The sequence below is a fragment of the Talpa europaea genome (assembly GCF_964194135.1).
Source record: "Talpa europaea genome assembly, chromosome: 4".
NCBI lineage: Eukaryota > Metazoa > Chordata > Mammalia > Eulipotyphla > Talpidae > Talpa > Talpa europaea.
In genome coordinates, this window is record NC_140070.1 from 5,819,655 (window position 1) to 5,833,102 (window position 13,448).

Sequence of the window (13,448 nt, forward strand, 5' to 3'; positions counted from 1 at the left end):
AAAAATATTTTCCTGCACAGCATGCTTCTCCCTAACTTTTCTCCTCCTTTGAAGCTGAGGACAAAGTAGTGGCAATCAAGGTGATGTTCTGGCCATGTGGAGGGACGGTCCTGGCCTGAAAGGTTGGCGCAGGGCTAGCTTCTGATCTACAAAACAACGCGATGAAGAGAAATTCTTATGGAGCTTCAGAGGGAGCAGAATTCCAGCATAATTGGGAAAAAATATCACACACTGAATGCTCATTATTACAGCTAAAGGGAAAGATTTTTCTTTCATCCTTTAGATATTATTTTAAAACATGTTTTCAAGGGTAGGAATAGGAGAACCTACTTAACTGGAGTGGGGGAAGCAAAAAAGCATTTGGAGGACTAGTTTTTAATTACCATCTTCAATAACCACTCTGGTAACAGCAGTTCCTGACAAAAGCTGTAACTAAGAAGAAAACTTAGCAAATAGGACTTTTCAATCTGAAACAGCTTTTCTCAAGGATTGATGAAAAGGCGAAACAGTTAAGAAATAGTAAAAATGGCCTCTAGTAAAATGCAAGTAAACACGTCAGTAATTTTTCTTTTCATTTTGATAATTTAAAATCTCTAATTCTAAATCGGATGAGTCTAGAGGAGGGGTGTGTGTGTGTGTGTGCATGGGTGTGCACACGTGTGCAAATTTCATAAGCATTGCCAGGACTTGTTCAAATGAATTAATTATCTTGTTTCTAATACAGAGATATGATTACTATATATCTGTCAGTGTTTTATAGAAACTAACATACTACGCATGCCCAAATTATAAAAGGAAAATATCTTCGACACCTACTAATTAAAATGCTGACTTCTTTTAGTACCTTAAAATTAATTATGGTATGAATTTTAAAGAAAAATATTTTGAGACAATTAAACATCCCCCAAGTGAGTAATCAACATTTGAGTGTAAATTACATATTTTGACGTGCAAACAAAAGAGCAAATATGTAATGATCTGGCTGTGACACAGTGAGTTAGTGAGACTGATAAACTACTTCTTCATGCTGATAGCATGTTGTGGGCTCAAATCTATTACGCTTTTGAATTGATGTGCTATTATCTTTGGACAACTTTCACACCAGGAGGTGATCCCAGCAAGAAAAATGTCTTAAATGAAAAGCTTATAAACAAGATACATTTCACTGCTGCTACCTGAATTAATAGGTATTAGTGGCTGTACAAAAGGTGGTTTGAGACAAAAACTGCTGTTAATATTTCACAAAAAAGGTGCACTCTGAATGTATTAATAATTATAATTTGAGCAACTGACTGTATCAATTTGTAATTATTCTGACTTTGCAAACATGGTCATGGTAAGCACAGCATTATGTGTTAATTGATCTCTGAAAATGAAGAGGCAAAGATACTACGGTGTTAAGGTGATTTGTAGGAAATAAATCTTAGGAAATTCTTTGCTATTTTTCACATTTACCTTTCAGTCTTATGTAAGGAAAGGACTGATTCAACAACAACAACAACAACAAAACGGGTGCATTGGTGAAGGGAATTCTATGGGGACTACACCTGGTGTTGGTGGGGGGAAGCAAATATTGTTTTAAAATGAACAATGATGTAAAAACTAAAAAACTAAAAATAAAAAAATGTAGGCATGACCATAGCTATATACGAGATATAGGTCTACATTAGGAAGCAAAATATTTTCTGTAGTGAAACCCCATCCTATGGTAAGAACTGAACAACACGGTTAAATATGCTGGAATTTTTAGCCAATATCAAGAAGGCTTAATGTGTTTGTTTCACATCTTAGTTATTTTAATGGACTTGCCATGACATCAAATGCACCAATCTCTATCACACATGTTCTTACATGCTTTAAGGTACCAATTACACAATTGTCGGCAGCTATTACATACTAATTTAACATTAAAATGGCAATGAAAAAGAACATCTTAAAAATTCCTAGGTGCTATTTGAACAAGACTTACTCTATTTAATTATTAATCCACTTAATTATTGATGGCCTAAAATTGTTCAGCAAAGTTCTTTCCATAAATTCAAGAAGGAAGTGAGATCCAGATAAAAAGAAGAATTTCAGGTGTAGATTTAAATTTATGAAAGGCAAAAGAATTTTGGGATTGTAAGTGATGTTGAAGGCTCCCAGTCACTTAGACATGTGGACAGGAAGCTTTTAACAAAATGAAATAGAAAACAACCAAAGAGTGGAAAATAGTTTCAATAAAGCTATTGAGCGCCTAGAAAAGATTGAGCACAAAGAAAAGATTCTCTAATTTAAACTTTAGAAAATCCTCACTCTGTGTGTGTGTGTGTGTGTGTGTGTGTGTGTCTGAGATAAAATACCCTTTTTTAAGATGACGAAATAGAGATGAAAGCTCATGTTCTTAACCAGCCACACACTGTAGTGGCGATCTCTACGGGAGGTATGCATCTTAACTCATGCGCAATGCAAGCTTCTATTTGCATTTATCAGTTACCTAAAAATAGGATTATTAGGTTTTATATTTCACACACTGCTGATTGTGGAACTGACCCCCAGGTCCTTCTTGGGAGATTAGTAATGCTATGTGTCTCCTAAGAAGGGTGAGAGAAGGCTGAGTCCTACCAAGGAGAGGGGTTAAAAGTCAGGCCCACACCTTTCTGAATCTTGTGGGTGTTGAATTTTCTTCACCATACCTTGGTTTGAATTGTGGAGTGATTCTGAACACCTTTTGTAAGCACATAAATTTCAGCCAGCTTTCTGATGGCAAAGCACCCCAAAGAGGTATAAACCTTAAACATGAGTTAAACAGATAAAAGGAAAAGGGTCCGACTTGCTGAACTTCTCAGAGATGACAAGCAGTTGCTGGCAGTAGGAAATCACGAGTATATATTTGAGAAAATTATGGACTAGTCCTTCAAGGTAAAGACAGTATTTAAGAAGGGATAAGATAGCATTGTTTTTCTAAAGAAAGTCTTAATCCAGAGAGAATATTTTTAAAACTTACATTTGGAAATATTCCCATTAATATATAATTTTGTTGTCAAGAGCTGTGATTGTCATCTATAATAATTTTCTATTTTTTAAACTGCTTAAAAGTCTGCAACATGGCATATTTTGCAGGTTTTGTCTATTTAAAATGTAAAAATGCAGCAACTTTTAATGAGTTTGCTTGGATATCAGGGAATTAGACAAATTTCACAGTATGATCTCACTTGTATGTGGAATTGAAAACAGCTATATTTCTAGAATCAGAGAGTTGAATGGAGGTTGCCATGGGCTGGGAGGTGAGGGAATGGGGAGATGGCGGTCAAAGAGACACCTTTCAGCTGTAAGATGAATTAATTCTGGGGATTTAAAAGTATAGCAATTACAGTTAATACCGATTGTACACTTGAAAGTTGGGAAGAGAGTGAGTGGTCTCATCCACACACACCCCAAAGGTAACATAAAATGAGGATGTGCTAATTAACTCTTTTGTCTTATTTCACATTGTGTGTGTGTGTGTTAAATCACCATATAGCACACCTTAAAAAAATCACATTGTATAACCCAGTTATATACAATTTTCATTTGTCAAAAGGAAGTTCATGTATGGAAGTTCACTTACATTTAATGATTTATGAAATGAACAAAACAAATTTATTCAAAAATATTGTTTAGTTCATTTTCTCTTTTCAAGTTTTAGTTTTATATATGTATGATAACATGGCTACCTCTGTATAATTTAAAATTTAATAAATATAGTCACCCCTTGGGGTGCCTGTGGGATTGGTTCCCAGGACTTCAGTGGATACAACATCTTCAGAAGTGCAATTTCCATAGATAAAATAGTATAGTATTTGCATAAAACTACACATTCTTTCAATCATCTCTAGATTACTTACAATGACCTCTACGTTGTTTATGATGCCTAGCACAATGTGAAAGTTACATAAATAGTTGTTATGTAACAGAGGCATCTCTGATCCCCAGGTACCTCAGGCTGCAAGCTAACAGATATATTGTTATTGATTAGGGAATAATGACAAGAAAAAAAGTCTGTGTTTTTCCAGTACAGACTCAACCATCATAGGTCTAAGTACATAGTACATATTTTCAGTCCTTAGTAGGTTGAATCTGGGGATCTTGCAAATCTTGCAAATATGAGTGTCCTCTTTTTCATTCAGACATAATTAAAAAAATATTTGGAGACCACCACAAGAAGAAAGATAATGAATTTAGAATTTGGGATACAAAATCTACTTGAGTATAGCCACTAGCTATAGTCTTGTGACCTCAGGAAAATTAAAAAATCTCAATAGGTCCTAAAAAAGAAGATGTGATTACACAATCTCTAATTCCAATTTTAAAACTTGTTCTAGAATATAGTCCATCTTTCTGAAAAGCAGTAACACTCCAGATCCACTATAACAAACTATAACAAATTTTTCATACTGGCACAGTAAGATATGCTAATAAATATCTGCTGAATGAATGCATTCAGGCTGTATTTGATGAAATGTCCCTATCCCACCACTATCTCAGATAATTTCCTCCCCATATTATCACTGTTACTTTTTTCTAAAACAAGTTCTCGTCTTTGGAAGTTTATTTCATGATTTATCTCCGCTAGGAAGTCACCGCAGTTAAATTGAAGAGGTACTGATGATTCTCACAATCAAAAGATACACATCTTTGAGGCTGAAACAGCTATCAGATTGTTCACAAAAAATAATCAAGATGGAATTCTTGGGAGTTGTCATTTAACTTTGGAAACATTAAATCAAGAATTTTTCTTTTCGATGTATAACTTTAGAAAGTGCCAGTAACTTTACAGATGACATCTCAATGAATCCCTATTAAGCCTTTGTGAAATATCAAAACTATTTTATGAAACAGTCAAGTTCAAATGTATGTGTAATCTGTCCATGACTGCAGAGCTCCATAGCTAGTAGCACACTGAGATTTTAACCCAGATCTGTCTGTTTCCAAGCCAGACCTTTCTCCAGTATGCCAAGAGCAAAATGAAGCGATATTCTATTAGTGCAGGAAGTAATTGAACAGGAGGACTGCTGGTAGTAGTATTTTAAGTGGTTCAGAATATGAGGTGAGATGCTACAAAATCACAAGGGGTCAGAGCGGAATCAGAGGGGTTATCAATACAATTTATTAGGCTTAGTTGGTTAATTGCATGTCCAAGAATTTAATCTTACGGGCTAAGAAAAAGGGTTCTAAGAACAGGATAATAGAAAACAGACTTCACCTCAGGTTGAAATTAACAAAGAAAGACATAAAATTGGCAAGGAAAAAATGAAGAAATGCAGGAAGAGATAAGCAGTTATCTGTGACAGGGGATGTATTAACTGGTGATGAAACCAGAGGATACATTTTGTGGGGGAAAACAGAGCGTTAAAATTGGACAAAAATTAATTCTAAGGAAAGAGAAAGTCACTATCACAGAAAATGTAACGTTATGCTGAGTAGAGGTTAAACACACACACACACGCACACACACACACATCAAGTGCTAAGGACTGAAGCATTTTCATCAGACAATCTGACTGGACATAAAAAGATCGGAAAAAATTCACAAAACAGCTACTGAGGAAGAGCAGTGTCTTGACAGGAATAGGTCAAATTCAGACTAAGGTCACGATGATGTGGCCAGTACTGGCCATGACCACAGTAATGCAGAGGTGACCGTTCGCTCTGGTCGTGTTCAGAGAAGTGACTAGATGTGTTAGAAGTAATTAAGAACTCACTTCCCTGGGGAAATTAAGGTGATCATATATGAACACCTCACACAGACTGCCACTTGTCCCAAACCAAACTGTAAGAATACATCGTATTTGCAGCTTGCTGGAATTATGCTTTAAAAAACATTCAAGTCCTGTGGCAGATGATGAATTCATACTTTCTTGGTGTCTTAATTGCTACTAAAAAGAAACGAGTTCACCTCAATTAAACAAAATAACACTCCTTCTCCATTATGTGGTGCCTCCATCATGCTCGAAAGACACCTAAAGCTTTAAATACTTTAAATAAAATTGGGGTCTAACTTCTGACTGATGTGGAGACAATGCATCTATCAAGACTTTCTCTGATTCATTCCAAACATTTACTACTTTAGTTAATTAAATGTTTCAAGGATATGAATAGTTGCCTTTCATTATCATTTGGATTTTTTTTTTCTTTTCAAGAACAAAATGAACAGACTTGGGGTTCCTACCTGCAAAAATTCACCTACTTTTAAAGACAGGAACAGTGAAAATCCAATAGATTTTATTGTATTACAATTAACTATAGTTTAGTTTTGGACCACCCAACACATAAAAATAGACATGAAAATAAATTAGACATACAAATATTCCAGTGAAGACAAATACTTTTTTTTATCCATTGGAGAGAAGAGAGTTTACTTGATGATAAGACCTATGTGTTCAATTGGTAACTGATTAGGTTGTCTTAGCCAATTCAATGGCTGTTATTACTCGGCCACATTTAAGAACAACTTCTGCAGCACCCATAATGTTACAGCTGCTTAACTGACATTATTTAATTGAATATTGACAATACTATTTTGAGTAGTACTATTATTACACTGGAAATTGACCCCAAATTTAAAAAAATTAATAGATAGTCACATGGAAAGTATAAAGGCTAGAGGGAAGATTGAAACCAAGAGGATCTCTCTTCTTGTGATGCCAAAGTAGACCTACTAGATCTCTACTAGACCTACTAGGTGTTACTTGGGAATACAGATCCATATTGATGCCTGGGAATCAACTTCGTTTAGAGCCACTATCAGTCCACAGTCTAGTCCCTCATTTGAATTACTGGCATGAAGCTTGAGAAATAACCAAGTTGAGGAGGCAGCGTTCCAAAGGGTTAATAATAATTTCATGTTTTAAAATCATGCTTTTGCTTTCGCTTACTTTGGAATCTCTGTCTTCTACTTTATTTTAGAGTGAGGTCTCTATTTCAGTGTAAGGTAATGGTTTTGGAGACCCAAACTGTAATGCTGCGAGAGTCACATGGATATTCATTCCTTAAGTAAATTCGGGACCAAATTTTATCTCTGTTTTACATTCTTTGTGAATATAAATTTACCCTTAAATCTTATAGTTGAAAAATTAAACTTGAACTTCTGGAACAAAAATTTATTCAATATGCTGACTTCAACATGTGCAACTTCTTCCCTTGGTATTGTGTGAAAAAATAAATATTTTACATATTATTTTAGGAGCTATCTATTTTGGAGGCCTGTGGAAGCTTTCTTTTTCTTTCTTTCTTTCTTTTTTTTTGGTGAGGGACTTAGAAAGGATTAAATGTTTTCTACAAGTTGACAGCAAAAGATAGAAAAGTGGAAGTCAGGAATGACACGGGCATTCAACCAAAGGTTGCTTTTCCATCATCTCTATCATGTGATTTCTATCTTATTTACCCTAATGTAAGATAATACACTTTCTATATCACATACATATTTATATAATATACTGAAAGCAACTTTACTCTTGGGGGGAAAATTTAGGGTAGACATGCGTCTTTCTCTGCCTGGGAAAATGTTCCTGTAGTTCCTGGGTCATTGTTTACATCCTCCTTTTTCTCCCCAAATGTCCTCATTTGATGATAAATGATAAGGCCACCATAGGGCTCAGGGACTGAGCTGGGATGGCAACAGCTCCTGAGTGATCCTCCCCCTGAGACAAAAGTATTTAAGGCACAAATTGAAATGAACCTTTTTATAAACACGGTCTAGCCAATCCTTGTACATTTATCTCTCTTTCCCCATTACTCTTACAAATACACACATATATCCCTTTCAGGCTTATAGAGAAATACCATAAGTCTTAAAGGGGAAATATTTCAAGAGATCTAGAATCCAATTAATTTTTACTATTCATTAGTTAACAAGGTTCTGTTTTCTTGTGGGTCACTTGTTTTTCATGAACGGAGAAGGTGAAACTCTTAATGATAAGTGAAAAATTTCTTAGCCTAGCCCAGGTCCAATTTTGGTTTCTGTTCAGTCATCTTAGTTTCTTCACTTGCACAATTTTTTTTCTCATATTCTGTGATATTCATTCTCCCTACAAGCGCTCTCGGGTCTTCCCAAATTATTCTTCAACAAAAGGATAAGGCATCCGTCAGCAAATTTCAGTCAGTGGGTCATCTTCCCAGGGCTATGTTACTTAAGCTGTGCCTTTAATTAGGGAGCCCCTCACTACTTACTGCCTTGTTAAAGGTAGTTGGTCATCAATATGTAAGTGGAGGTACAAGTTTTCAAGGGAATGGTCTCCCCTGGTACTAGAAGGCCTTGGTGTGTAGTTGCTGCCTCATCTTCTAATAGGAAGACCCACAAGGAGCCGGTGCTTTTAGGACTGCCTTGTCTTTCCCTGAGTCCATTTAAAGTGAAGATGAAAGAGCGGGAAAAAGGGAATTTCTTACTTGAGTAAATACTTCAGTTCCATTTTAGTTTTTAAAAGATATAGCAATTGATCTCACATTAGAGCAACCCAGGACAACTCGATATTTAAATTAAAAATGCAATAATAAAGAGGTAATTTAATATGCAATTTCATACATTAATAATCAGCAACGCATTACTGAACTACAAGGTAAAAAGCTATGGGAACCCTTCTAATGAGCTACCCCTGCCAAAGTCAGCTTCATCATAAAACAAGATATAAATCTTTTATTAAATGCTACAAATGAACCATTTTGTTAACATCTAATAAGTAACTACTAAGCTGCTACATCTATAAATGAGGAACTAGCAGCCAATTAACTTCACAATTGCTGAAGGTCAAGGTTCCTGGATGACAGTTCTCGGCTACACCTGCAAGAGCTGGTCCTCTACTGGGCACTGGGTGAGTTCTGCCTTCTGGACACACCTGTTAACAGGCACCCAAGCACTTCACTCTAATATAAACAAAGGATGTGTGTAGGGTAAGGTAGAAGTATCTGGCTTTTCTGCCCTCCCGCCATTAGGCTAGATGAGGGAACCCTGGGGTCCTGAATGCATGCCTGATGGCGGGCACCTGAAGTGGGTACACCTGGGCTGAGAGACTGAGTTTATAAGGGTGGCGTTAGGGGGACGCAAGCAGAAGCCAAGAATGAGCAGAAGCTGAGAGAACGCCAGAGAGCCCAGATAGAGTGAGGATTTGCTGGGGGCTGGGAGGCCTGCCAGCCTCCCAGCCCCCCAGCACCCCTGCCTGCCATGTGCCTGGTAAATCTAAATAAAAAACCTGCAAAAGCCACTGAGGACTCTGACTCCTCCTTTACCCGGTCTGCTGGATCAGAAAACCTTCCCTGTGTCCATTCCTGTCCCTACAATGTGCTGCAGGCTCTCAGATGCCCTAAAAGTGAATTGCACCAAGTATAAGAAGTAGAGAGCTCAACAGAAAGGACTTTAAAAGAAATTCTACACAGGTACTGATATTACACGCAGGCAGTGACTGTTGTTTATCAGACATGATGAAGTAAGGATGTGTTTATAAACTGCTTGCTTGGATCTTGATGGGACCCTAGCAGATGTGAAACTGACAGATTATAGACCACAGCTATGGCATTGACGAGTAGAAATGTGCCGTACGCAAGAATATTGACTGCTAAATTCATTTGAGAAAGGAAATGAACATTTTTATGGAACCAAGAAATCGCTGCTGAAAAATGCTTTTGAGTAAATCAAAATGAAAGCTACACAAAACAGAGAAGAGAAGGTAGAAAATCTTTTGTCTCCCCTACCAATTAACATACACCTTCAGCCTGTCATTAGCTGAGATTTCCCTGGGTGATTACATGCCCAGCAAGTATTTGTAAGCAACTATTACCAATATATGCCAAAAGGAAAAAGCTGGGGTCGACCAAGAGCAGTAAATGAGAGATTCTAATCTCCACATAGCCGGGTTTCATACTTCATAGCTTATCTCCTTTACATGACACTTTCAGAAAAGTGAGAGTTAGTTAAATCACTCTAAATTTACATAGGAAGAATGGCAGAGGTAAAACTATCCACTAGATTAAAGACTAGTCAGAAGCAGACACAAGTCTGGATAAAGTCGTTAATATAGCTGAAACGGAGCCTGAGAATCATACTCAATAGGGAGCCTTAACTAAAAAAAGAAAAATCAATGATAAATAAGACTGGTTCTTCACCTCAAGAGTTCCAACCAAGTGAGACTATTAAAGAAGCCACAGTAGCACTGTCAAGTGCCAGGTGAGATTTTCACATGGCTGCCTGGCTGCTCGCTGAGGAGCTGCAGCTGAAACATCATTTCTCTTGATTAGCAATGAGGAGATGGGAACATTGGAAATGAGAACATAATAAAACAATACTAGGGATTACGTTTTTTTAGCGTGATATGCAACGGTGATTCATTTTTCTATGTGCGTGAGTGAGATACAACCATGAGATGATAGGCTGCAATTCCTGAACGGAAGCAACCATTCTGAAATGGAAGGAAGCCTCCGTCACCACCGCCCTGAGTCGTGTCTCCATGGTCCACACGGGGAGAGATCCACCGTTGTTTCATATACAGATAACGGGTCTTCCCCTAACAGCTACTTTCTGTCCTGATTGCCTGGCAAGTAGACTTCGGTAGTGCAGTATGAGAAATCACAAGCACATCTTTCAGCTTTCTCCAAAATTATTTTCAGTCTCTTCACTATTAGACATGGCTTCAACGATTACCGTCCCTCCAAGTGCCACCAGCTTGGAGGGTTTTGTGCGAGACGACATCCCTAAATTTAAACACGTTTCTGATGACTTCCCTTGACAGATTTCATAAATATTTGTCAAAACAATTTTTGTCAACCACAATGAAATTATCCATATTCAATTTGGTGACTCAACTGGAAAATTACTTTTTGCCTAATAAAAATTTTCCAAATGACAATAGTAAATCAGTGTTGATTAGTGGTTCAGTGTGTGCTAATTAATTACACTGGGTGAATTTGGCTCTGTGCTAATCACCTCCAGCAAAAGAGAAATCTGTAGACATGACTGTCTGCAGCAAAGAGAAATTTGCTGTTTGTCTACTTTCCCTGCACTTTCTCTTTCTAATTCCTCCCAGAAGAGTGTTCAATAATACAAAACAAACAATAAAACCCAACAACTCTTAGCTGACACCATAGATAAAAAGATAAGAGTTCTCTGAAACCCTGTTCTTAGGTCAAGAGTAAAAGAAAAGACGAAGATTTTTATTGTTGACAGCTAACCGTGAGGAGGTCCAGAGAGCTCATTCTCTGGCCAGAATTAGTTTTGAACAGGCATTTCGTGCCAAAAAATAGCAACTTTTTCATCATGAGACCTGTTTCCTCCATCAGGAGCTCATTTAAATGCTGACACTAGCCAAGGGCTCTATAAGCCATAGCGTTTGGGGGGACATTCTCCTAGGGGGTGGGGAGTTTTCTAGGTTTTGGCTGTTATGCAGTGATGATTCTTTTTCTCTGAGGCTGGGGAAGCTGAAAGGATGGAAGACAAAAATACTAATAGGATTATTACGGGAAGTTTGCTAAAAAGTCACCAATAGGAGACCAGAAAGGCAATAACCAACTGGATTAGCTCAAAATGATTTGTACTGATTTGTGCTTTTGCCTGAGCAGATTGTCAACTGTGGGCCAGCTGGCCAAGGAGTCATCTGAGAACCTCACTGAAGCACCAGAGAAAGAGCATTAAATTGGTGACGTGTCTGGAAGACATGACTGAGAGAAGCCCACGGCCATCCTATAGCAACGGGCAAAATTATTTTGTGTAAGTACAGATGACGAGTGGAGTGATAACAACCACAGGACTGAGATTTCAACAATGGAGATGTTAGCACATTGTAAGAAAGAATTTCTAATGTCTTAGGAAAAAGCGTAAAAGGAACTTGAGAGAAGATATCCCAGCTCCCTTCTATAGCAAGAAACAAAACCACCCTTAACAAGGGATTAAGACTCGGGCCGGAGGGTGACACCAGGGGATCCGCTATGATGTCATGATGTAGTGGCCGAACTGGAGCCCTGTCTACGAAGATTTAAGGAAATGAGGGGCTTCTGGAAGCAAGAACATGCTAAATATATTTCACTGAATCAAGCTAGCTGGGCTGACGATCACCTCTCACATCTCCACCTTTTTCTCCACATGCCTGATGATTTGCAAATAAGAAAAAAATGATAGCAAGGAAAGCAACACTGAAGCCTTTTATTCTCCTGTCTTATAAGCTATGAAACGTGTGACTGAGGATGGGAAAGTTTGCTGGCCCGACCATGAAATAATCACCCATAACCTGGGACTGTTCTTAGAGAAGAAAAAACAGATTTATTGTAAGTCTGCAAGTTTTTATTAGTGAGAAAAAGGATTGAACTAGTTTATCTTTAAATTGTAGATGTTTGGGGCCTCCCCGGTGGCCTAGGGGTTAAGTCTCAGCACTATTACCGCTATGTCCAGATTCGATCCCTGGCCAGGGAGCTGACCCACATGGCGCAGCAGACCTCTCCTGTCTCCCCACTGCTCCCCTCAGCAGTGTATTTCAGTAGATCTGCCTGTTCTGCACCCCACTCTGTCTCTGGTGAATCCTCTCGCCCCCCAGCCTCACCCCCCAGCACCTTTGGCCTACACCCTAGTTCATCTATGCAAAAAAAAAAAAAAATAAATAAATCAATCGCAGGACCTCCCTGGTGGTGCAGCGGGTTGAGCACAGCGCTGTGAAGCTGTCGGCAGCCTCTGCAGCTCGGTTTCAATTCCTGGCTGACCAGGGAGCTGACCCACATGGCGCAGCAGACTTCTCCTGTCTCACCTGCTGCTCCCCTCAGCAGTGTATTTCAGTAGATCCACCTGTTCTGCTCCCCAACTCTGTCTCTGGTGAATCCTCTCATCCTCCTGTGCCTCTGGCCTGTACCCCAGCTCTTGTATAAAAATAAATAAATCTTAAAAAAAAATCAAATTGCAGACATTGAAACAACACGGTTTGTCAACTACTATAGTGTATGCTTTCTCCATGCATACATAGTCCTGATAATCTCAGGGATGCTGCGTTCCCTGAAGGACTTGCCTGCTTTCCAGTGGTACATTACTGCCAAGGACCCAGCTGTCCTGCAGCTGGACGGACTCGGGTGTGGTTTGCAGCTCGGCGGGCAAAGCAGCCGGCGGGGCCGGACTCTGGCTCCTTCTGTTGGTCAGGGAGTTTCTATTGAGAGAAGTGATGGATGGATGATGCTGTGCGGAGTGCTGCTTATGGGAGGGTGGCAGAGGCTGCAGGGCGGACTGGCCTTGATTGTTTGCAGGTTGCTCTGAAAAAAGAAAAAAAGAAACTCATTACACACTTATATGTATGTGCCCACACCTATCTATACACACCACCAACTTCTTAGTGAATCAACATAAAAGAATCAGAATTACAAACAGCATATACATCCGTAGCCTCATAAATTTGCATATTATTCTATTACTCGGGATTCGGTGACATTCTCTAAGAGCAAGTTTACCCTTGATACACAAAGTTCTA

The 13,448-nt window shown here is 38.5% G+C and overlaps 1 protein-coding gene across 8 annotated transcripts in view; it reads right to left on the reverse strand.

Annotated features, from left to right (window-relative positions):
- TENM3 (teneurin transmembrane protein 3) overlaps positions 1 to 13,448 on the reverse strand; it is a gene marked incomplete at both ends in the record, with an annotated part of 409,334 nt that overhangs the window by 158,309 nt on the left and 237,577 nt on the right. For all 8 annotated transcript variants that reach the window (XM_084232543.1, XM_084232542.1, XM_084232541.1 and 5 more), the window contains one exon: positions 12,996 to 13,233. In XM_084232543.1, the coding sequence (XP_084088669.1) occupies positions 12,996 to 13,233 (238 nt within the window). The remainder of the gene's footprint in view (positions 1 to 12,995; positions 13,234 to 13,448) is intronic.